We start from the raw sequence: 27007 nt of genomic DNA, 5'->3' as shown, positions 1-27007 counted from the left end.
CTAGATATAGCAAGATTGAAAACAATAAACAAAATAATAGCATCTAAAGAATGAATAATAAAGAATCAAGAACCCTCTGATTTATTTGTCAGGCATTTGAGCAGTAATACGTGTTCTTAATGGCAGTTTTGAGATGCCAAACTGTATATTTAATTATGTCAGGAAGTTCTCCATATTTGTGAACATGGAGTAAATGTGCACCCAATATGGTGGCTAAGAAACAGACGACCAGAAATGGGTTGCACATCAAAAAACTTATGATAAAGAAGTAGATGTGTATAAAAGTAGTCAACATAACAGACATAGAGATACATCTGTTCGATTTAATGTGCATAGGATATCCATGACGTATGTTCCAAACAACTTGAAAACAAATCATTATTGACATCTGACTTGTTATTTGCTAGAAATGTTTGCATGGGTTGTGTTAGGTAACAGGTTACACAGTCTCATATATTTTCTGTAATATGGCATGGTGTTCACTGCTAACTGTCAAATCTTTGCACCTTTTCAGAGAAGACAGAAAGAAATAATATTTCAGCACAGACAGAAAGAAAGAATACAGAGTAAATTTCAAAAAACTGAAAACAGGAAAATGGACATGTCTGCATAGATTTGTTGGATTCTTGTATATGCACTAGAAGCTCAAAAGTGTTATAATTGCACATAAAAGGTTGAATGCACTGGCATTATCATTCATCGGAAGTTACCAATGCAGAACAGCATGATAAACCTCTAACACATTAAAAAATACATCAACATGCTTCAATGCAAGTTAATGTTTAATGCCAGAATGTTCTAGAGTACAGTAATGTTCTGACATGAGCCAAGCACAAACATTCAATCCAAATCAAAAAACAAATTAGTGCTCTCTAATAAACCATATAAAATCTATAAATAACAAATGAAAAGCTCACACAACATATAGTTACAGAATTTGCTCATGTAACCCTTTTTACACATGATATCATCAGCTCTCCAATGAGTGTTCCAACTTCAAAGTACACAGATTCCATTTTAGGCTTAGTATATCACTACTTTGGGACAGGTTTTTTCCTTAGAAATGGTTCTAAGTCAAGGGTATTTATTTTTGCTGCAAGTATGAAGTCGTTCTCAGATAGATATCCTGTAAAAAAAAACATTTAAAGAAGCATGAAAATCAATAATACATTGCACAAAATGTATTACATTGTAATAAATACAGCTATGCATGATACCAAAAAAAATGAATTCAAAAGAATGACCACCATTTAGAGCGCATACTTCTCATTTCAATATATTGAGGTTGTCCGTGTAAAGTTTCTTACCAGATTTCAATATAAGGCTGACTGATGCACGGTTTTGTTTGCAGGTTTAAGCACTAATGCCAATGAATTTGATTTGCTTCAGAATCTGAATATATTACCACAGAAATAACAAAGATGTTCTTGTACTTGTGATGCATACATTCCTTTGATATGCTTGCATTAATAGATTTTGATGCCTTCCAATATTGGGCCGATCGAGTATATATATAACAAGGAGGGGTGTGAGAGTGAATGGGCATGTCTCCAAATGGAGACATGACCATTCATTGTCACACCTATTCTGTAATATCCCCATCATAAAATAGATTATTAATCAAACTATTGTTAATGGGCTGATTGATTTAATATATCTTGGACCCATTTTTGTTTTGTTTCCATAGTTTGTGTTGTCATCGGCTATCTTTGTACACCCTCGGAAAGTTTTCCCCAATGGGTATTTAAACATGGCTTGTAGGTAGTTTTTAGATATGCAATTTTTATTATTTTCTATGTACTGCGAATTCCTATTGGAGCTCTCTGTTGTTCGTCATTTCGGAAGTGAAAGACCTTCCCTATTTGGTTTGTCCGGTTTTTGTGGGATTCAACCTTCACCCTATTCCATCATTTGTAACACTTCACTCAGATTGGGCAAATCGGAGCACCATCTATCTACGAATATTAATTCAATATACCTGTGTTCAATTTTCATTATTTGGATTTCATCTTGTTCATGGTTGTATTGCTCCCTTCCACTACCCCCACATCTTCTTCCATACAACAACACGAACATACAAACTCTGGATTGGCACACAATCATTTCATAGTAACACCATACGGCCCATCCTGTACGGCTCACTATAATACCGTATGGTCTTATAGGCCTGCATTCACTTGTCCCCCTCACTGTACGCCATCTATGCTCCATTACCAACACCGTACTGTCATACTCCCATACCGTACGACCCTTTATAATAGTATCATATTGCCACCATACAACAGGTTCTACCATCAACACTAGCGTACGGTCACCTCCATTAGCATCTCTGGTAAATAATTAATAGTAGGGTTGTGAAAGAAGGGAAAACGAAACATTACAGTGGTATCAAAGCTTCGATCCTGCCAATCAAAGCTTCGATCCTGCCAACCTGTGGATAGTGAATGAGAGTTTATAGCCAAAAGAGAAGAACCCATTCCGTTAATATAATGGCTACCGAACCGGAACCCACGACTACCAAACTCGTGGCACTACTGAGAGAACTCGTGAGGAATCAGGCATAGATCAATGATACTTAGCGACTCATGGAAGAGACTCTCAAGAAGTTGGCAGACAATAAAATATCCGAAAAACAAAATGGTCATAGCGTAGACTCGACATCGGAAAAAGAAAACCCTCATCTAGCACGCTCTCAACCTTCCATGTCTTTTTCCCCACGGACGGAGACACCAAACTGAGGGAAGCAGCCGACTCTTGAAGAAATGCAAGAACAGCTAAGAGAAGACTAGAAGAGTGCGAAGTTTGAGGAAGATATATCCTACAAAGATTATGCAGATCTAAGAATGAGATATTCGAGAGGTGGAAATAGAGGATATTTTAATGATGATCTCAGGAGGAAGTTGAGTAAAGTAAATCTGTCACCATTTGACGGATCTGGAATCATATCTGCGCAAACATGGGTAATGAAGGTAGATACTTCTAGCTTAATCCCATGCCAGAAGAAGCAATTAAATTTGCGGCCTTACACTTGGAGGGAGTTGCGCATGAATGGTGGCATCACAACACCATCGCACTAGGGCATGATCAAATAAATACCTATGTAGAATTCACTGAGAGGTTGATAGATCAATTTGACAATAAAGATCCAGAACTCAATTTCAAAGATTTGGCACAACTGAGGCAAACTGGATCGGTTGACTAGTACATTGCAAAATTTCAGAAACACTCTGTTTTGGTCACGGACGATACTAAAAGAAGACGAATAGTACTCTTCATGGACGGACTGACAAAACCACTAAAGGGTTGGGTAAAAGGGTTCAATCTTGCCACTCTGTCAAAGGCCATTAAGAAGCCAAGGATTATGGCATCATCAATGGCGTCATCCTCACGAAGTTACTCACATTCCAAACTGTCAGTGTTTCCGAGGGATAACAATAACAAACCTCCACCGAGAAAGCCGTCGTTGGACGAAGCTACCAGATAGGAGCTCCGGAGGAAGAAACTAAAGAAACTATGTTTCAACTGCAAAGGACGATGGGAACCTGGGCACAAGTGCCTCAGGAAAGGAAAAATCCACTACATTGAGGTAGTATCTGATGATGAGGACGAACAGAAAGATATACCCTCCGAAGACAACCAACCCCACGAAGACACGAAAATGGTTAGTTTGAACTGTATGGAAAGAATTGCAATATTGGTGAGGCATAGAGGAACTATCGCTCTTGCCGGTAGCCCGAGGTGCACAATATTTCATGTACTGGGAACCCTTCAAGGACAAAGGGTTATGGTGATGCTTGATAGCAGAGCCTCTCTAAATTTCATAAACTCATATCTGGTGAAACGAAGAGGTCTACCTATGGAGATGCACACAAGATTCCAAGTCAAGGTTGTCGGAGGGACTCTTCTGCCTTCCGTAGCCAACTATCACAATGGCGAATCACATGGTGACCAAGGATTTCTTCATAGTGGACATTGATGACATGGAGGTTATTTTGGGCATACAGTGCATGGAGACACTTGATGAATACACTCAAAGCTTCAAACGGATGGATTTCACTTTTGTTGTCGATGGAAAGAAGGTTGTTCTCCACAGAATGGAAAATGAGAGTCCGAGGGAAGTTTCTACACACCGGATGGAGGCAATTTTTCAGCATGATGACGTTGCTTGGACAACACACTATTTTATCTTAGCAGAACCTATAAAAGAGCAATAGACACCTCCCCAGGATGATGATCTCTAGAATATCTTGAGCGATCACGATAAAGTTTTTATAGACATTGCTCCTAGCATACTACCTCATCAAGAGTTTGAACATACTATCAAGTTGAAAGCAAGAGCCAAGCCGGTCATAACCACACCCTACCGCCATCCCAAGAAATTCAAAGATGAGATCGAAAAGACGATTCAAGAACTGCTAAAGAAGGGATGGATCCATCCCAGTTCTAGCCCTTTCGAGTTATCAGTGGTATTGGTCAAAAAGGATGGGACAATGCGCATGTGTGTGGACTACCATGTCTTGAACGAAAAAACAATAAAGAATAGATATCCCATTCCAAGGATAGATGAGTTGCTAGATGAATTACATGGTGCAGTCTATTTTTCGAAAATAGATCTCCATACCAGATACCATCAGATCTGCATGAGGGAGGAAAACGTGGAAAAGACGGCTTTTCGTTGTCACTATGGGCATTATGAATTCCTGGTCATGTCGTTCGGATTAACAAATGCACCTACTACATTCCAATCATGCATGAATCGCATCTTCAACAAACAATTGCGTAAGTACTTACTGGTATTTTTTGATGGCATTCTTATTTATAGCAAGACATGGGAAGAGCACCTGAAGCATCTAGATGAAGTCCTAAGGATCATGAAGGATCAGTCTTTGTCCGCCAAGCAATCCAAGTGTGAATTCGGTATGACAGAAATATTCTACCTGGGACATGTTATCAATAAATATGGCATTCAAGTTCATCAGGAGAAGATTCAGGCTATTCTTGATTGGCCTCCCCCAAAATCACTCACAAAGTTGCGAGGATTTTTTGGACTGTGCAATTATTACCGGAGGTTTGTAAAAGGGTTCTCTCAGCTCAACGCACAACTAACAGATCTGACAAGAAAGGGGTCCTTCCAGTGGAATGAAAATGCACAACTCACTTTTGATAAGCTGAAGGAAGCAATGAGCACTTGTCTCATGCTTGCTTTACTTGATTTCACTCGATTGTTCATTAATGAGTGCAACGCATCCGGAGAAGGCATTAGCGTAGTACTTATGCAAGATAGACACCCCATAGCCTATAAGAGCAAGAAGTTTACGCAAACAGAATGCTTATATTCCATCTATGACAAAGAGATGTTGGCCATCGTATATGCACTAACCAAGTTCTGGCAGTATCTGGTGGGTTCCAAGTTTGTTGTCCGTATGGATCACAACAGTTTGAGATATTTTCTAGAGCAATGGGACTTGAACAAGAGGTAACAAAAATGGGTAAGCAAGGTTCAGGCTTTTGATTTTGACATTAAATATGTGAAAGGAAAGAACAATGAGGTTGCAAATGCTTTGTCCAGGAATCTCGCCATCTGCTTAGTAACCCAGATTTCAACTAACTGAAAAGCACATTTGCTGGTAGAATACTCCAAAAACACATTTTCCTATGAGCTAATGGATGGCAACACCCAGAATGACTCACCCTTGGCAAGACACCTAGGTTTCCTCAAAACTTATAGAAGTCTCCGGGAGAGGTTTTCATGGAAAGGACTTAAGGGAGACGTGTTGCAGTATGTAAGAGAGTGTGCGATTTGCCAGCAGAAAAAATCCAAACATACTCTACCTGTTGGATTACTGCAACCTCTGCCAATTCAAGAACATAAGTGGGAAAGTATCTCAATGGATTTTATAACAGGGCTTCCCGAGGTGAACAGAAAGGATTGTATTTTCGTGGTGGTTGACAGATTAACAAAGTACGCACATTTCTTCACCATCCCCTTAGATTTTCAAGCCACACTTTTTAGAGAAGTCTTTTGTTTGCACAAATTACCCTAAAACATTGTCAGTAATGGGGACGGGCGATTCATCAGTATCTTCTGGACAGAATTGTTTTGTTTGGCAGGGACAGAATTCTCACCAAGCACTAGTTACCACCCTCAGGTAGACGGACAAACAGAGATTGTAAATAAGTGGCTCGAAGGTTACTTTCGGAACTACGTTTCGGCACAACAATCATGGGTCAAATGAATACACTTAGGGGAATATTGTTACAATACTACGTACCACATGTCCATCGGGATGGCACCATTCCAAGCTCTATACGGTTACGAACCCCTCTCCTTCATCAACACAGTTCTAGGAGACAGTCGTGCACCAAGGGCAAGGGACTAGCTTCAAGAGGGACAGGACATCCTAAGATACCTAAAGGAAAACTTACAACGGACATAGAATCAACAAAAGATGTACGCCAACAGACACCGAATAGAGAGGAGTTTTGAAATAGAAGACTTGGTTTACCTTAGGCTCCAACCATACCGACAATCCTCATTGAAAGGAAAGGGAAAAGAAAAACTGAAGCCACGATTTTATGGCCCTTATCATGTAGTGCGCCGCATCGATGAAGTCGCCTATGAGCTGGAACTTCTAGAGGGGAGTCGTATTCATAACATTTTTCATATTTCCTACCTAAAAAAAGTTGTGGGACAGAACGTCAAGTTAGCTATAAACCTTCCGCAGCTCAATGAAGAAGGAAAGCTCATATTGGAACCAACAGAGATAATTGAAGTACGTGAGAAGACTCTGTGGAACCGAATGGTGAGGGAATATTTAGTACGTTAGAAACACTTGCCGCTGGACAACACAACCTAGGAAGGTGAGCACATTCTACAGCATCCGGCATTGCGTTTTCTTGAGGACTGGCAAATTTTGGAACGAGAGGACTATAATATCCCGTCATAAAATAGATTATTAATCAAACTATTGTTAATGGGCCGATTGATTTAATATATCTCAGACCCATTTTTGTTTTGTTTCCGTAGTTCGTGTTGTCATCGGCTATCTTTGTACACCCTCAAAAAGTTTCCCCAGTGGGTATTTAAGCACGACTTGTAAGTAGTCTTTAAGTATGCATTTTTTATTATTTTCTATGTAATGTGAATTCCTATTGGAATTCTCTATTGTTTGCCATTTCGGAAGTGAAAAACATTGCCTATTTGGTTTGTCCGGTTTCAATGGGATTCAACCCTCTCCCTATTCCGTCGCCTGTAACACTTCGCTTAGATCTGGCAAATCGGAGCACCATCTATCTGTAAATATTAATTGAATATACCTGTGTTCAATTTTCATTATTTGGATTTCATCTTGTTCATGGTTGTATTGTTCAAACTCCCTTCCACTACCCCCACGTCTTCTTCCGTACAACAACACGAACATACAGACTCTGGACTAGCACACAGTCATTTCGTAGTAACACCATACGGCCCATCCTGTATGGCTCACTATAATAACGTACGGCCTCACAGGCTTGCATTTACTTGTCCCCCTCACCGTACATCATCTATGCTCCATTACCAACACCGTACGATCATACTTCCATACCGTACGACCCTTCATAATAGTATCATATTACCACCGTACAACAAGTTCTACTATCAACACTAGCGTACTATCACCTCCATTAGCATCTCTAGTAAATAATTAATGGTAGGGTTGTGAAAGAAGGAAAAATGGAACATTACATATTTAGTGTTTATTTGTCATACCCGTTCTGTGTTAGTTAGACTTAACACAAGTCTAAACATATATTACTGATCATAATGAACTCGATTCATATGCAGCCTGATAATGATATTTATACAGATTGATAATGATCTTAAATCAAAGGGATTGGAATATGTTACGATCATGGCTAAGATATGATCTCAGATAAAATATATATATGTTCATCGATTTCAACTTCATCGATCATTTGCAAAATGACATATAATGAGATTTTATATATATGTATGTATATATATCATTATGTAAATCATACTGGTATATATATACATATATATGTAGATCTTTGATCACAGTCATTGTCTCACTAAAGCTACATGCTTTAACACTCCCTCTTAGCTAGGGAAGACAAAGTGCATATATATATATATATATATATATATATATATATATATATATATATATCACAGTCATTGTCTCACTAAAGCTACATGCTTTAACACTCCCTCTTAGCTAGGGAAGACAAAGTGCATATATATATATATAAGTTCTCCTTATTTGAAAAGTTATATCACCTTAAGAAAATCAAGTCTCGTGATATTCTTTCCAGTTATGATGTGTACACAGCTATCAAGTCTCATGATATCTACCATAAGAGATCATGGTATATCCATAAATATTATGTCACATAATACCCACCATGATAAAATGAACATACCGATCTTCTACAGATATCACATCACATGATATCTATCAATATCTCCTTTTAACTATCATGACTTGTCTATGAATATCTGGTCACATGATATTCATCATGATAGTAATCTATTCATTATAAAGTTGTCACCTTAGAGTCAACATTTCATTATAAAAGATTGTCACCTTTTAATAATGTACATAGGGTAGGCCCATAAGTCATAGTCACACATATGACAAAAAAGTTTACACTTTACACATCTTTATTAAAAATAATACAAATTTAAAAACTTGAAACTCAATCTCATAAACTTACATTTCAACCATACCAAGTTTCTTTCTAAAATGATCAACCTTCACTTTAGGAAGAGACTTGGTGAGAATGTCAGTTGTTTGATTACCTGTATTAATATATTCCAACTGAGTAGCTCTTCTTTCCACCATGTCTATTACGTAGTGGTAAGGGATTTCTATACACTTGGATCTATCATGAAATACCGGATTCATAGACAACTTGATACAACTTTGGTTCACAGTGAATAGTGGTAGGTTTCAGAGGCTCACAGAATAAACTAGAAAGCAATTTTCGAAGCCACACTGCTTATCTTGCTCCCATTACTACTTCAATGTACTCTGCCTCAATAGAACTCTAAGCGACTGAAGCTTGCTTCCTGCAAATCCATGAGATCATAGCTGATCCTAAACTAAAACAACATTCTAATGTGCTTTTTCAATCTTTTACACTTCTGGCCCAATCAAAATCAGTATATCCATGTAACTCCAAGCTAGTATTCTCATATTTAAGTTCATACCCAATAGTGCCTTGAAGGTACCTTAATATATGCTTCAAAGCAACGAGATGTATTTCTCGAGGTTCACACATGAACTGACTTAATGCATTCACTGCATAGCAATATCTAATAGGGTATTTACAAGATTCATCAAAGGCCCAATTATCTATCTTTATAAAGTGAGATCAATAAGTTTGGATTCAACACTTGCTTTGTTTAGATTGTGTAAGTTAGTTTCCATAGGTGTTGACATAGGTCGACAGTTCCACATTCCAAATCTTTTCAGAATATTGACAATATACTTCTTTTGATATATGAAAATATTCCCAGACTTCTGATGAACTTCCAATCCAAGGAAGTAATGAAGAATCCCTAAGTCCTTCATGTCAAATTCAAAAGTCAATTCTTTCTTACACTGATTAATGAGATGGTCTTCTCCTATAATTGGAAGGTCATCAACATAAAGGATTAGAATTAACATATCACCTTTAGTTACTTTAAAGTAAAGATTTGGATCAGCGTCATTCTTGGTGAATCCAAGACTTCGAAAATATTTATCAATCCTTTAATACTAGGCTCGGGGAGCCTATTTGAGTCCATATAGAGCCCTTTTCAATTTACATACATAAGAGGCAGCATCATGAGTCACAAATCCTTCTGGTTTTCCAAGTATACTTCTTCCTCAATCGTTCCATTTAAAAAGGCAATTGTTACATCCATTTGATGAATTTTCCAACCTTTAGCTGCTGCAATGGCTATTACAGTTATAACTGAGGCATACCTAGAAACTGGTGCAAAAGTTTCTTCAAAGTCTATTCCTTCCTTTCGAGAGAATCCTCTAGCCACAAAACGACCTTTATGCTTTTCAATGCTACCATCTACAGCATACTTAACTTTGAAGAGCCATTTGGATGAAACAACAAATTTTTCTTTAGGTCTAGGAACTATATCCCAAACATCATTTTTTAGTATCGACTGATATTCTTCCACCATTGCATCTTTCCAAACTTGATGTTTAAGAGCTTCTGAAGCATTAGAAGGTTCGGAGTTTGGAATCTCACACATGAATGCATTGTATGTTAATTTTCAAGGTCTTTTGCTTTTTTTGAATGTCCTAGAAGGTGCTGCAAATTCATCTCCTTCCTCTATCATTTTTCTTGCCCAAAGTGGCCTTTTAGAATTATTGTTAAGAGTCGGAAAGACTCTCTTCTTGAGTCTCAAGAAGTATCTCATTTTCATTTGAAGTCTCTTCAGGGTACTCCCTCTGAATCTGAGGAGTAGGAGCCTCTTCTAGGGAACAAGATAAGTCATTCGTATCTAGTTTATCTGAAATTTTGGCTCTTTTGAAAGCAATATCTTCTTCAAAAATGACATCTCTGCTAAGTTCTATTTGTTTCTGTCCAAGTATGTAGATTTTGTAACCCTTTACTGTTTCACTAAAACCAATAAGAATTCCTTTCCTTCCAGTAGGTTCTAACTTTGTCCTTTTCTCCTTACGTACATGTGCATACACAGGACATCTAAATATCCTTAAATGGCTAATGTCAGGTTCATTCCTGAAAATGCTTATTCAAGAGTTTTGTTGTCCAGATGTGAGTGATGACATCTATTTTGAATATAGACTGTTGTATTAGATGTTTCAGCCCAAAATGACATGCTCAAGTTTTGATCATATATCATAGCCCTAGCAGCTTCTACGATGGTTCTATTTTTCTTTTCAGCAACTCAATTTTGCTAAGGGCTGTAGGGAACTATGAACTCCCTCTTAATCCCAACAAGTTTGCAGAATTCTTTAAATATTTCAAAAGTGTATTCTTTCCCATTATCTATTCTTAGAATTTTAATTTTCTTTTTTGGGGAGTTTTCAGTGATAGTTTTGAATACTTCAAATTTAGAAAGAACTTAAGGAAGTATATCCATGTCTTCCTTGAAAAATCATCAACAAATATCATAGTACAAGAACCCTCCTATGGATGGTGTAGACATGGGTCCACATAGGTTAGAGTGCACTAGTTCTAACACATCTTTAATTTTGCTCAAACTATGAGGAAATGATTTTTTTTCGTATTTTTTCCCCAAGGCACGAACTTTGCAGGATTCGTTGTTAATTTGGGCATTCTAGTTAGCAACTTCCCCATAAATGTTAGAGCACGAAAGTTGATATGACCAAATCTTCTATGTCAGATTTCATTTGAATTTGAAGTCTCATGAACAAGTGCAAGATTTGTCTTAGTGCAAAGCTCATATAATAGTCCTTGTCTTACTCCTATCATTTGAGCCTTCTTTATAGTTTAATTCTTTGCCCATGCTAGTACTTTGCCTTCCATAAATGTAATTCTATAGCCATCATCTTCAAGTGTTGATCTAGATATTAAATTCCTTTAAATACCTAGTACATATAGAACTCCAGAAAGATGAATAGATTTTTCAGATTTTAATTTGATGGTGCAAGTCCTAATTCCTTTTACGAAATGTGCAAAATCATCCCCAATTGTAACTTCTTCATCTATTTGTGTTTGCATGCTTTCTAGGTTATCTTGATATCCAGTGATGTGTCTTGAAGATCCACTCTCAATTATCCAAGTGTTGGACTTGGTTAATATTTGACTAGACAAGGCTAAGTAGAAGGCATATTTCTCAGAATCTTGACCTTCGATTGATTTATCAGTTTTGGCAAATGATGTTTGAAGTTTTGATCGATCAAAACAATTTAGTGCATAATGTCCATATTAATCACATTTGAAACATTGAATTTTAGACAAGTTTTTCTTCTATTTTGACTGTCATTTTCCATGAAAGTTTCTTTTCCTTTTGGTGTTCTTCTTCTTACCATTCTTATGAGAGTTGGTGTTCAGAACATGAATGTCTCCATCTAAGGTTTTATGTTTTCCTTTAGTCAATAATCTCAACTCTTCTTGAAGAAAATCAAATCTTAATTGATCTAGTTTTGGAATTTTAGATCTTGCACTTGTACAAATGACTCCCAAGAATTTGGTAGTCCTCCTAATGCTATTAGGGATAACTCTTGGTTGTCAATCTCATAACTGATTGAAGATAATTGATCTCTCTATTCTGTGATTCTCATGAAGAAGGCATTTATTGTTTCTCCTTTATTCATGCTAATATTATTCATTTGTCTTTTAAGAGCAAGTTTTCTACCAGTGTTATTTATTATGAATGCATTTTCAATAGCTTTAAACATGCGATATATTGTTGCATGTTTTGCCACAATAGGCACTATGTGAACTCGAACAACATCCACTATTATTTTCATGGCCTTCTCATTATTCTCTATCCATAGAGTTTTCTCTAGATCATCTTTAGGTTCACAAAGGATTCTAATTTGTTGTCTTTTAATAGCATCATTGTACAAAATTTCCAGGATTCGAAGTTGTCAGCACTTGTAAGGTGGTGTTCGAATCTTAACATGTTTGTCAACTTGAAGAATAATGAGAGACTGCAACTTAATGTGAAATCTGATCTCTTAAACTTAATGAGATCTCTCCTTAACAAGGCTCTGATACTATGTAAAGGTTCTTACTAGATTTCAATATAAGGCTGACTGATGCACAATTTTGTTTGCAGGTTTAAGCATTGATGCCAGTGAATTTGATTTGCTTTAGAATCTGTATCTATTACCACAGAAATAACAAAGATGTTCTTGTACTTGTGATTCTTACATTCCTTTGATATGCTTGCATTAATACATTTCAATGCCTTGCAATATTGGGCAGATCGAGTATATATATAACAAGGAGGGGTGTGAGAGTGAATTGGCATGTGACCATTCACTATCACACCTATTCGGTGTTTGTTTGTCATACCTATTCTGTGTTAGTTGGACTTAACACAAGCCTAAACATATATTACTGATCATAATGAACTCGATTCATATGCAGCCCAATAATGATATTTATACAGATCGATAATGATCTTAAATCAAAGGGATCGGAATAGTTACGATCATGGCTGAGATATGATCCCAAATTATATATATATATATATATGTTCATTGATTTCAACTGCATCGATCATTTGCAAAATGACAAATAATGAGATTATATATATATATATATAAATGCGTGTGTATAAATCAGTATGTAAATTATACTAGTATATATATACATATGTATATAGATCTTTGATCACAGTCATTGTCTGACCGAAGCTACATGCTTTAACAGTCCATTCTACAATATACAATTCCAAAAAAGATCTATACAAAAAACCTAGTTTTCCACTAATCATGTCATTTGATAGATCATAGAGGATGATTGAGGAGCAAATATCATACCAGAAGAAAGAAAAATGAAAATAATTGCAGGGGAGTAAAAGGGCGGGGCAGACCAATGTGCCTAGATGACATAAACATCACTGAATTACATTATTAAGATATGTCAGCAATGATTCATCAAGAGGAACTAACTATATGTACTAGTTTGGGAGAGACATATGTTAATGTTTGGCAGCTTTAGTTGGATAGACTCATGAGACTGAACTGAAATTATATGTGTGTGTGTAGTTAAATAATAAACTATTATATTGATTAAATATTAATGAATAGACATGTCTATCCATATCTTTTTCCACAATATAAGAGAGATCACTACTCTTGGAAAATATATACTGAAGAGACAATGTTAGTACATTTACAGCGATCCTGATAAAACATGGTATCGGAGCAGGGCTGCAAATGTAAGAGAACAATTACTAGATAAATATCTCAATGAACTTATGTCAAGAAAATGGTTCAGCATAGAAACAACTAAACTCATAAACCATTAGCAGCATCAAATATGTCTAGACTATGCAACATTAGACAATTCAACAATGGTATAGGAATTGTGAATGAAAGAATGCACCAAAAATAGTCCATCGAGGAACACAAAATGCGCTCCAACATGCTGTGAGCTTAGTCAAGGAATTTTGAGGAAGGGAATTTCCATGAAGACCCCCAAAACGTGCTCAAGCACATATTCTGCCAAATCAAGGAATTTTGGAAGGAAATCCAACTTTCCATCCATCAATTTGAAGAAATAACAAGAAAACATTATATGTTACATATGATCTAGTATAAAAGAATGAGATGGGAGGCCAAAGACAAAGGAACAAAAAAGACATACAAATTTATAGGGAAGAATTAGTAATCGGATGATTTATATACAATTTTTTTAGCAGGCTTCCTTTCTCTGTCATCACCAGGCTTAGAGAATGGGCATTCATCACATACGAATTTGGGAGATTAAGATGATTAGCCAAAACGATTATATCAATAGAAGTTCACCATGGTCCTAGCATCAATCTTTTGCGGTAGATGATTATGAGACGGAATATCCCTGCAGATTCACTTTATTTTCTATCATATCTATGATGGCATCAATGGCAACGGATGGAATCATTTTTTGTTTGGTCTCAGCAAGTTGGGAGCTGTAAATACCAATTCTATCGCAGTGATGTTCATTCGAGAGATGCAAGGATGGCTACACTTCCGTTTCAGCATAGAAGGAAATCATGAAAGAGATGATGGATAGATCAGATAACCTATAACCGAACTCCAATAACGTCGCTGGGGAAATTATGCGAACAAGGCTCTTGAAAATGTTGGTTGTTGTATTCATCTAGTGTCTATTGCAGAGGTATTAAAGCAACAGAAGGATTCAGAAACAACACTAAATTACTTCAAATAGGGTTTCATATCCACGACCTCTGGTTTTATCTTCAATTTGTCTAGACAAGCTATAAATACAAATAAGTGTTTTGTTCTTGGATCAGGCTACTTCGATGATCTTGAAATGGGGTACGAGCCTCAAGTATTGTATGGTCTAGTCTAGTGTTGAGGGGATTTATCCATCAATGATTGTAACCTGTCCGTCACAGAGAAAGAGGAACTTATGAAAGAAAGAGGGTGGCCTTCTCATTGGCTCAACCCTTCATAGAAAACATGACAAAGTGTTAATTCCCATACTCCGCCGCCATAGAAATTTTGTAGGCTACATGGAGTACGGCCCCACCCACATTAAGATGTGATACCCGCGAGCAATACAACAGGGTATTTGTATTTGGTTACTGATATATTAAAACAATAAATCTCATGTGGCAATCACAGATTAAAGTAAATTCCATAACTCAAATTTTGAAGGCGAGTCTATGTGAATAAAGTCATAGGAAAGGGTAAATAGATCCTTGTGTCCAAGGCGAAGTAATTACATGCAGGACGGGCAGGTAAGGAATCAAGTACGTGAAGCAAATGCATATAATAGTCAATTATTTTTTAGTGCCCAGATATATTGAAGGTCTATTGGGACCTCGGGTACTAAGACATACCGAAGGACTATAAGGTTTCAAGCACCAGTCCCTCTAAGGTAAGTATGTATATTATATGATTTAATATTCCCTCTTCATATTATTATTATGAAATATATTGTTTATATTTCATCTATTAATGTCATTAATAGATGTATAGTAAGTATTTAATAAATATTATATGAGATATTATAATTGAGAATATATGTAGCAATAAATTACATATATGTACAATTGTATTTGAACTATATATCTTTGTTCAAAATGACATTTAATAATTTGATATAATGATTTTGAGAATATTATGGGAGTATGAAGGGTAAAAGATATTAATATTCTTATTTGTATTATAAGAATTATTTGCCTTGATCTTTTCCTCTGAGAATGTTCTTGCGGGAAAAAGAGGGAATCTAACACTTCATCGGAGGCAACATTGGATGAGGAGCTCAAAAGATTGATGTTCAGAGAGAGTCTAACACATTCATCTGAAGAAGCGAACAAAGGATATACTTCAACTAGTCTTTGAAGTTCTTGATCATATTAGAATCAGAGGGAGTTTTGACTTCATGTAGACTTTTGGTCTCATGTGTGTAACTACATGATTTAGTGGGCCTACCCCCTATGCACATCATGAGGAAGTGATGACTTCCATATGATGTCACTTGTATTTGCAAAAGTTATTGAAAAGGTGGTGATCTTACAATAACTTAATTTTCTATTATGATGGATATCTTAAGATGTTTATGCAAATCATGATAGATTATGCTTTGTATGGCGAATGTTTATATGGTAAGCAATATGAGAATGTGTGTGCACATACCTTATAAACATTTTTTAGTACATGGTGAATGTTACACAAATTGATGTTCTAGAGGCCATTACACTGAGTACATGGTGAATATCATACGGCTTGATATTCAGGAGGCCATTACTCATAGTACTTGGTGAATATATTGCATCTCAACATTTTGGAGGCCATTACTAAAAAAGAATTTGGTGAATATCATATGTTAATATTCTAGAGATTAATACTCATGATATCAGATGAGATACGAAACCTTATTGAGTACATGCTGAATATCAACATAGAATATTATATGTTGATATTCTATAGACCATTACTCAAAATATTTGATGAATATTATATGTTAATATTCTAAAGGTCAATACTCATGTGATTTCAAAATGGTGAATATCATGTGTTGATACTCTGCAAGCCATTATTTAGAGTATTTGGTGAATATTATATATTACTATTCTAGAGGCCAATACTCATGATATCAAATGTGATATCAAAATGTTGGATATCTTCTGAGCAAAGATATCCTTAAAATTTGTCATTCCTAATATTACCAATGGTGTAACATTTGTCTTATGTTTATCCTCCCTAGCTAAGAGGGAGTGTTAATGTTTGGTAGCTTCAGTTGGATAAACTCATAAGATTAAACTGAAGTTATATATATATATATATATATATATATATATATATATATATATATATATATATATATATATATATATATATATTTGCATACGTAGTTAAATAATAAACTATTATATTAATGAATAGACATGTCCCACATGTCTATCCATATCTTTTCCACAATATAAGAGAGAGATCGCTACTCTTGGAAAACATATACCGAAGAGGCAATGTTAATACATTTGCAGCAATCCCAATGAAACAACATATATACTTCATTACCTTCTCATACCTTCTCTTTTCACTATTGTTTTTTGATTGAGTGTGAGAATGCTGGAGTAGAACACTAGATTTGCTACTCTTAAGACTAGTAAGTTTCATTGTTTTCAGACATCTTTAAGAAAACCAAGCTGTCTTGGGAGCACAAGTTCTGAAATACATTCATAACATTTCAAAGCTATTTATCGAATGCACTAGATTTTTAAATGTCAATAAATGCCATATGTTTCTTCGACAGAAGTTAGAGTGTCCCACATATTGATTTGTAGTGTCACAAGGTACTTTATGCCATAAATGGTGAAATTGTGGAATTTTCATCACTGTTGAATGAAACAGATTGAGCCAACAATACATCCATTTTCTAAAAATTCCTTAACCATGTCAGAGATATTTCTTAGCCTATTGTTTATTATTTGGTTATCTACTCTAACAGCCTGGGATGATTGTACTGAGATTACATGCGTTGGCAAAAAGTGCATCGAAGATCAATGCAACAATGTTCTACTCAGTCATGAATATAATAATCAACAATGTCCCATTATACAATTTATGGAGGAAAAAAATCCAAACTTTGGTAGTGTAGATACCTAAAATGTCTATTTCACTTATACCATCTAAGTCATCTAATCATCACTTAGGTCATGTTCATTGAATTCATTTTATCATCTTATCACCTAGTACACATACAACACCTTATCACCTCATCACCTAACGTCTAACATATAACTCTTAATTTATTTAATTAATATTACGCATCATGTTATCATTTCCATCCTCTTTAATTATTATTTTTTTAATATTTAATTAATTCATTTATTTAGTCTTTTATCCAAATTTTAATTTTTTGATTAGCTAATATTTCCTCCAAAATTAAATGAATCGATTTAAATAATTTGATTGTTTTTTCTAAATTTATTTACCCATCATGCATATGATTTAAATAAATTTAATTAAATAGTTCTATTAATAAATTTTCATGCACCTCCATTTCATTAGTTCAACTCAAAGTTACTTCTAGTCTACTCATTAATCAAATCCACTTAGCTCACTCATGCACTCAATTCACTCCTACATTTAGCCCTCTTGTCCTCTCAATCATTCTCATCCATTGATTTGTCTAATCAATACCATGTAAATATATAAATCAACCCACCTCTCATCAATAAGGGGGTTCCCATAAACATTAACAAGTATAATCAATCATTACCAAGCATCAATCTAGTATCAACATCATATCCAGAGAATGATACTGTCAGCTTGACGAATTGAAAAACCAACACATCAAAGAACAACACTACAACAATAAGGTTTTTGTGAAGATATGCATTTATCTTGTTTTGTCCGTTGATCTTATGGATTTATCGAATGACTAATTGAATTGTGAGATCTTGGGTTCTTGCGTTGTGATTATTCCTATTTAACAATCTCTCAATTTTCATCATTCATGTAATGTCCCCATTTTTAGCAGGTTCCTGCAGTTGGCTTGGTCAGTTCACCATTGCGACCCTCGTGAGCTGACAGTGGGATTTGAGGGTCTCAATTGTGGGGTTATGGGCTTTTCAGTAGCCTATGTTGTGTTTTGACTCCAACTTAGGGACTTACAATTTATAGTAAGTCAAACTGTTGATTCTGATGAACTTAGTTGAGTTAGAGGAGTTGGGTGATGCTCTCAATTTTTTTTTCGGGCTTCCGATTTGGGCTCAAAAAATCTTGAAGGGAGTGTCTATTTATAGTAAGTCACTCTGTAGGTTCATTCATCGTCTTTCATCATCAATATCACTTTGGTGTTATCAAATTTCAATTCTGATGATTCTTCAGTTGTTTTCGCAAGACGGGTGAATTATTATTATTCATCTAAATATGCTGAAGTTGTTAGTTTTGTTGGTATTGTTCGTCGGTCACCTCAGTATCATAGCTCATTGGAACCGGGACGAAATTTTTAAATCGTGGGAATAAAAAACAGTGACCTTACATGTCAGAATATTAAGTTATTGTGGAAAATGTCATTTTTGGAGCAAAAAGCAATTAATAAATTATAGTAATGGCACTTTATTAAATTTTAATGTTGCGTAGAAAAAGCTTCTTAAGTGGAGTTCTTTTGGAAAACTAGTGCCATTTAGAGATTATAAATATAAGGACATTTGATGAAAAAAGCATCTAATTATTTCATTATCTTATCTTTCTTTGTTGTCTTTGTGACAATTATGAAATTTCATGCCCTTGCTGAAGTGGGATCTACAGCTGAAGTATTGTAAATTCAATTCAGAGATTGCTTGGAAAATTGTGCTGAGGTATACGATTTCTCATTTCTCCTACTGTATTAACTGTTGCTAAGGAGAAGTTTAATTTTCTTGTTGTTGGAGGTTGTTCTGGAATTTCTGAAGGGATTCACTAGAATTGTTATAACAAATTGTGTGTTGGTTAATTCGGAGTTAGTTGAGCGCCAATTTATATCTGTTGTTGGACATTATTTTCTATATGCACTTTGGGAATAGCATATCTACAGTTGCATTTATTTGTTGGGGAATTCTTTTGCTGTTGTTAGTCTTCATTTCAGAGGGTTTTCTAGGCATGTCTACATGTAAGTTCATGAACTATAACTTCTAATTTTTCTGGGTATTGTTGATTTATGTAATGACCCTACTCAAATTTGATCTCAAAATGGTGATAAAGGCTCAAGGAATTTCATCAAACACTTTGCATACAAGGGTCATATGACTGATATAATATTTCAGTTTGTTTTAATGACTCTTTTCTTCAATTAGCATCAATGAGAATGCTTGCAAGAAGACTCAAAATTGACTAAACAATGACCTAACATGAATGTGCAACTTATTTTGACAATATTCAATGCATATATGTGACTGAAACCACTTGCGTTATGAAACTACAGCAACTAGTAATTATGACAAACACTATGGATGCAACCTAAGAGGGCATTAATGCACTTACAGCCAAGTGGCATTAATACAAACACTTGGTATGCAAAATTATAACATTATTTATGCCAAAAAGAGAACCTACAGCTAATTGACATTTTGTCAAACAATTGGCATGCAAACTGATAAGCTGATCATGAATGATAAAAACATATTCAATTACATTTATATCAGACCAGCAACTTATGTCTCCCTTATTGCACATATAATGTCAACAACAATGCTAATATGAAATGGCCAAGATTCTTGGCATTACAACATATGCAAACTATGTAATTTTTGAGTACAAATGTAGCCTTAGTATGAAATCTAAAATGCAATATATATGCAACAATTGACTTGAGAAACCTGGTACACAAATTGTAGAAGAGCTAGAGACTTGATTGTAACACTTGTTGATGATGAAGACCCCTCCAAATGAAGAAATCAACTACCTTGAAGTGTCACCCCTATTCTTGCCTGGCAATACTTTAGATAAATAAATGTAGACTCTAGGCTCCTTGAATTGGTCCTTAAATGTCTCGACAATAGCAATTGAATGCAACAATACCCGGAACTATAGGATGCTTCAATGATGAGCTATGAATTAAAATGTCTTGCCAATGGTGCCCTTTCTGTAGTATATCAGACCACTAAAATTATTTATCAACAACCAGATAGCTACTCCAAAATACGCCAAAACAATTGCCAAGCTCTCCCAAGATGAATGCTCAAATACCCACAAAAAAACAATACCCGAATGAGACCATACAAGCAAAAATCTGAATATGATATGCAAAATTGTCCTCCATTAAATTCTGAAAAAGACTGGTAACTATAACAGCAATGTGCAATAAATGAAATCGACCCAATGATGAAATTCCAAAACTCCAAAATCTACAATAGATTTCCTCAAATCGATACCACCAAAATTTGGCCAAGGGCTATAAAATTTTGCTTTGAAGTACAAGTAGAAAGTCTAAAGCAATTTCCTCAACTTTGCAATAATTCAAGTGATATTTCACACCCTCAAAATTGCTCACCAATTGAGAGTTTTCGTTTTCAATGGCCAAAGACAACTACAGAAACCCTAAGCTCCACAACCATCAAACATCAACATCAACAACAACAAATCTGCCTAGTGAGAATGAAGCCCAAGATGCCTATTTATTCTTTTTTCTCCACTTTCTCTAGAAACTTCTATAACATTATTTTATTTTATTTATTAAGTGATTTTATAAAATATTTTATAATTCAAGTCACTTTATTAAATTAATTAAATATAAAGTTACTTTTTAATATTTATTTATTTGATAATTTTATAAATAATTAACTTAATACTAATTATTTATTTAATTAAACTAATTAATTAGTCATCCTCATAAAATATTTATTATTTTGGACAACTTAATTAATTAAATTAATTAAATCAAATTACCTCCAAAACGGGAACATTAGAGTCCGCCCCTCCTGAAATTGCTTGTTCCCAAGCAATCTCAACAACAAGTACCATTCTCCTCCACCTAGAACCCAAGTGAAGACCTGTATAATGTCTCAATCATCACCAAACAGCTCTTGTAGCACAAGCACAACCTATTGAATCAACTCAACCCCAAAACTGCGATGATAAATCTGATGTGCCCATACTATTGCAAAGCCACCTCCCATTGCTTCCCATTGTGCCACTCTGATACCTCCCATCTCCAAAATGTAGCAAGTCCCCAAGTCCTGAATCAAATGGTAATCATTATGAAAGAACAAAGTAGAAGATCTACCAAACTTGGAATCACCATCTGAGATCGAAAGTAAGTCACCAACCAACAAGTAGATAGCTGCCCTATCGTATGAAATAGGTAACCAATCCAAAGATGAGTTCGAGATGTCTTCATTACTCTCCAAGGACAACTCTTGGGTGGCTGGCCCACTAAGAGTGTAATCACTAATATCAACATCCTCCTCAAAAGAATGATCAACCTCATTACAAAATGCATCCTTCCCTTAAGAAAAGAATCTTCTAATGTTATCTACTCCTTTTTGTTGTCCCAAGTTGGAGAGATTGATTTTTTCTTTCATATCTTGAAGGCGTTGTCTTGCCTTGGCAGCCACTAACCTAGCCTACTTGGCCTTCCTCATCCACTCATCATTCATCATTTCAGACCTTCTAATCTCTTTAATGCCAAAGTACACAAAATCAGTCCTCTTGATATCTTCATGTCCACTAATGAGTGTGGGGCTGCTATCAAAAGTTGATATCATATCACTTGCTTGTTCATGATCACAAGCTTCTTCTTCATAATAATGATGATGCACCATGTTGCTGTCCTCAAACAAATCCGTGATGACATCATGACATTGTAGAATGCCTTCTTCATCATGTGAAGAAAAAATACTAGTGGCTGCTCCACTAAGTAGAGGATCAAACTCCACATCCTCCTTAACATCTTGTGTCTCCAATAGACTTCCATATGAATGAACATTCATTGAACTACTATCATGAGAAGAAGAAGTAATGCTAAACTCACGTATTGAAGCATCACAAGAAACAACTGATTTGTCTTCAAACATCATTTGTTCTTCTTCAACCTTGCAATCCTCGTGAAGTGTCTTGTGCCCAACATCTTCCTCCAAGCTGGTCTGATTTTTGTCCTCCCTAGATTAGGCTGTATGCTGGTCACCCATTGTTGCAAACTCCTTATAGAGGTTTCTAGATACCTCACTTTTAGAGACCTCTTGTTCTTCCTTCCTTTCATTTTGTGTTGTAGACTTCTTAGAAATGGAAGTCATACACCTTGCAATTTTTTCTATGGTTGCTGGTGAGAGCAATTCAGCCATCTTTCTTTGACTTTGTATAAGCTTCTCCAATTCTCCCATCATAGCATTTAACTGCATCCCAGAAATAGCCATAATGTCTTTGTTCTTCACCCAACAGGATGGCAGGAGACCGCTCTGATACCACTGTAATAACCCTATTCAAATCTGATCTCAAAATGCTGATAAAGGCTCAAAGAATTTCATCAAACACTTTGCATACAAGGGTCATATGACTGATATAACATTTCAATTTGCTTTAATTACTCTTTTCTTTAATTAGCATCAATGAGAATGCTTGCAAGAAGACTCAAAATTGACTAAACAATGACCTAACATGAATGTGCAACTTATTTTGACAATATTCAATGCATATATGTGACTGAAACTACTTGCATTATGCAGCTACAACAACTAGTAATTATGATAAACACTTGGATGCAACCTAGGAGGGCATTAATGCACTTACAGCCAAGTGGCATTAATACAAACACTTGGTATGCAAAATTATAACATTATTTATGCCAAAAAGATAACCTACAGCCAATTGGCATGCAAACTAATAAGCTGATCATGAAAGATAAAAACATATTAATTTACAACTATATCAGACCAGCAACTTATGTCTCCCTTATTGCACATATAATGTCAACTACAATGCTAATATGAAATGGCCAAAATTCTTGGCATTACAACATATGTATGTAATTTTCTAAGTACAAATGCAGCCTTAGTATGAAATCTAAAATGCAATATATATGCAACAATTGATTTGAGAAACCTAGTACACAAATTGTAGAAGAGTTGGGGACTTGATTGTAACACGAACTGTAGGATGCTTCAATGATGAGCTATGAATCAAAATGTCTTGCCAATGGTGCCCTTTCTGTAGTATATCAGACCACTGAAATTATTTACCAGCAACCCGATAGCTACTCAAAAATACAACAAAACATTTGCCAAGCTCTCCCAAGATGAATGCTCAAATACCCACAAAGAAACAATACCCGAATGAGGCCATACAAGCAAAAATCTGAATATGATATGCAAAATTGTCCTCCATTAAATTCTGAAAAAGACTGATAACTATAACAGCAATATGCAATGAATGAAATCGACCCAATGATGAAATTCCAAAACTCCAAAATGCCTCCAAAATCTGCAATAGATTTCTTCAAATCGATACCACCAAAATTTGGCCAAAGGCCATAAAATTTTGCTTTGAAGTACAAATAGAAAATCTGAAGCAACTTCCTCAACTTTACAATAATTCAAGTGATATTTCACACCCTCAAAATTGCTCACCAATTGAGAGTTTTCGTTCTCAATGGCCAAAGACAACTGCAGAAATCCTAGGCTCCACAACCATCAAACATCAACATCAACAACAACAAATCTGCCTGGTGAGAATGAAGCCCAAGATGCCTATTTATTCTTTTTTCTCCACTTTCTCCAAAAACTTCTAGAACATTATTTTATTTTATTTATTAAGTGACTTTATAAAATATTTTATAAGTCAAGTCGCTTTATTAAATCAATTAAATATAAAGTTACGTTTTAATATTTATTTATTTGATAACTTTATAAATAATTAACTTAATACTACTTATTTATTTAATTAAAATAATTAATTAGTCATCCTCATAAAATATTCATTATTTTGGACAACTTAATTAATTAAATTAATTAAATCAAATTACCTCCAAAACGGGGACATTACAATTTAGATAATAGGCGATATTTTATCAACTAAGTTGTGGATATTTTGTGAAAATATTTAGTATCTAAATTGATATTAAACTTTGAAATTTTCAGTTGTATATTCCCTATGTAATTTCCAAATATTTGAGTTCAAATTATTATTGCAATATCTTTTGTTTTGCTGCTATATTGTTGTATAAAAAATTGCAAAATATCAAAAACAAAGAAATCAATTATTCATCACAAATTGTTTGAGAGCCAGCAAGGCTCATTACAGTGGTATCAAAGCTTGCTTGTAAAGTGTTTGAGGAAATGTCACACAATTGAAGTATAAAAGAATTTGGTGTTTGTTGAAGTTATAACCAGTTGGGATTATTACAGTGGTATCAAAGTGGTTTCCTACCATCCTATGGGGTAAGAAAGTTATTTTATTTTCAGATTTTTTGTTGCATTTGGAGTGACTAGCACTCTAGCATTTTCAAGCCATGGACAGACATAGGAAGAAAGACAGTTATAGAGTCGATGAAGTAATGAGGAAGTTAGCACAAAAAATGAATGCTTTGGAGGAGAGTATGGAGAAACTTAAGCTTCATCAACAAAGGTCGGTGAAGAGCTTGTTAGATACAGAGACAGTTGAGAGGGCAGCGAGGTATATGGTTTCTGCCTTTAGAAAGCTAATATCGAGGTTGCAGAGAGGGAAGCTTGAGTTTTCCCCAACAGGTGTCCATGATGTAGATGTGTCTGTATTTAGTATGGCACCTGCTAGTCCTAGTTGTAGTGTTGATGATGGACTCATTTCACAAAGATCAATAGATGTGTCACTACCCTTGGTAGATAGCAGCATTGAGCTTCAGTTGGTTGAGGCTCTCAGAGTTGTTGTTTCAGTTAGTGCAAAAACAGTTGATGCAGTTGTTACTACTAACACTTCTGGCTCTCTCGAGGAGGGGATTTTTTTTGGAGATTTGTATGTGAGTTATCATAGTGTTGCTCTTGTATAGGAGGCAGTTGCTTCCTCAAGTGGGTCCAATGCATATATGGAGTCACCCAACTATGATGTTGGTGATTATGTGTTACAGGGGAGTTAGTAGATGTGGGTCCATGCTCTAGCATTATTGATTCACAACTTGACATTGAGTCATGTGTGCAGTGTCAGGTGTCAATAGTTGAGGTTTTATTAGGAGATGCGGATGCAGATAGTATGGACACATCTAATGATACATTTGATGATGCTATGAGCTGCACCGAGTATGATATCCCTTGCCAGGTATCAGCTGATGACTCTGAGAAGGTTTTGGATGGGTCCTAGGATCAGTGTTTATAGGATCTATCTTTTGAGGTGGAAGTTGAGACATGCGAGGATATTGATATTGTGAGGGCTCCCATTTCTTCAGATGAGGAGTTGATTAAAGTACATAATAGTTGTATCTCGAATGCAGATTTGTGTGAGGTCGATAGTAGACATGCAGTGAGTGATCTTGTGGTGGGTAGTTCTGATTCGCTTTCCTATCACAGTGCAATTAGTGAGATAGGGAGCTTGCATAGGAGTCAGGGGTTACAGAGGCATCATGTCACTTGTCAATTGAAGGTGAGTGATAGTGACATTTTTTCGGCCCTCGAGCATTATGATGTTATCCATCAGATGCTAGCTACATTAGGTTGGGGTGCTCCTATGTCAGATGAGCACGATGATAGTAGTTTTTCCCTAGCAGGGGTTTATGCACTTCAAGAGGCTGTTGGGATCTTGAAGCATAGTTACTCTCAGTTAGTTGCTAACAGAGATTACCTTCTCGAGTGGGGTAGCATCTGCTATGAGACATTGTTAGGGAAAGAGGAGGTGGTTGAGCTCACCCAAGAGCTTGAGGTGACTGTGGACTCTTTTCAATGTACTAAATTAGCTTTTTAGGAGTCACAATCACGATTGGATGAGGTGACTGTGGAGTTGGAGCATGTTTGGACCACACCAGCCCCAGATCCAGTTCAGTTGCATATTGTGGTTGGTGGTGAGTTTGCTTCTACGATTGGGGATGATGGACATGATAATGTGGCCAACACAGTCGTCCAGCATATAGGTACAGTAGGTACAGAGGAGGTGAGAGCATCAGTTGAGACGAGTTCTCATGGTGATTTTCTTCATTCTGCCGGAAGCGAATCTATTTCTTCATTTCATATAGCTGATACCATTGGACAGTTGGCAGTGCAATATTTATAGAGGGATCAACTGTGGGTTGCAGGGGAGCAGGTTGATGACTGCACATATAATTTCTACTACACAGAGTCCTTCATGGAGTATCTATTGGAGAGTTCGAATGTGAGGGATGATTCATACAGAGCATCTGAGGGTACTCTCATCCGAGGATCTCGTGCTATTCAGAGATTGGTGGG

At 35.7% G+C, this 27007-nt stretch overlaps 1 protein-coding gene across 4 annotated transcripts in view; it reads right to left on the bottom strand.

Annotated features, from left to right (window-relative positions):
• Positions 1–606: 606 nt before the first annotated feature.
• The window catches only part of LOC149561817 (Transcriptional coactivator/pterin dehydratase), an 88265-nt gene continuing 61864 nt past the window's right edge, over positions 607–27007 (bottom strand). For all 4 annotated transcript variants that reach the window (XM_089825356.1, XM_089825355.1, XM_089825354.1 and 1 more), the window contains exon 5: positions 607–1126. In XM_089825356.1, the coding sequence (XP_089681482.1) occupies positions 1035–1126 (92 nt within the window). In that variant the 3' untranslated portion in view covers positions 607–1034. The remainder of the gene's footprint in view (positions 1127–27007) is intronic.

This window comes from Cupressus sempervirens, chromosome 4, assembly GCF_028749045.1.
Source record: "Cupressus sempervirens isolate cs-2001-9-10 chromosome 4, ASM2874904v1, whole genome shotgun sequence".
Lineage (NCBI taxonomy): Eukaryota > Viridiplantae > Streptophyta > Pinopsida > Cupressales > Cupressaceae > Cupressus > Cupressus sempervirens.
Note: the sequence above shows the minus strand (reverse complement) of the source record. Positions and strands in the feature narration are given on the sequence as shown.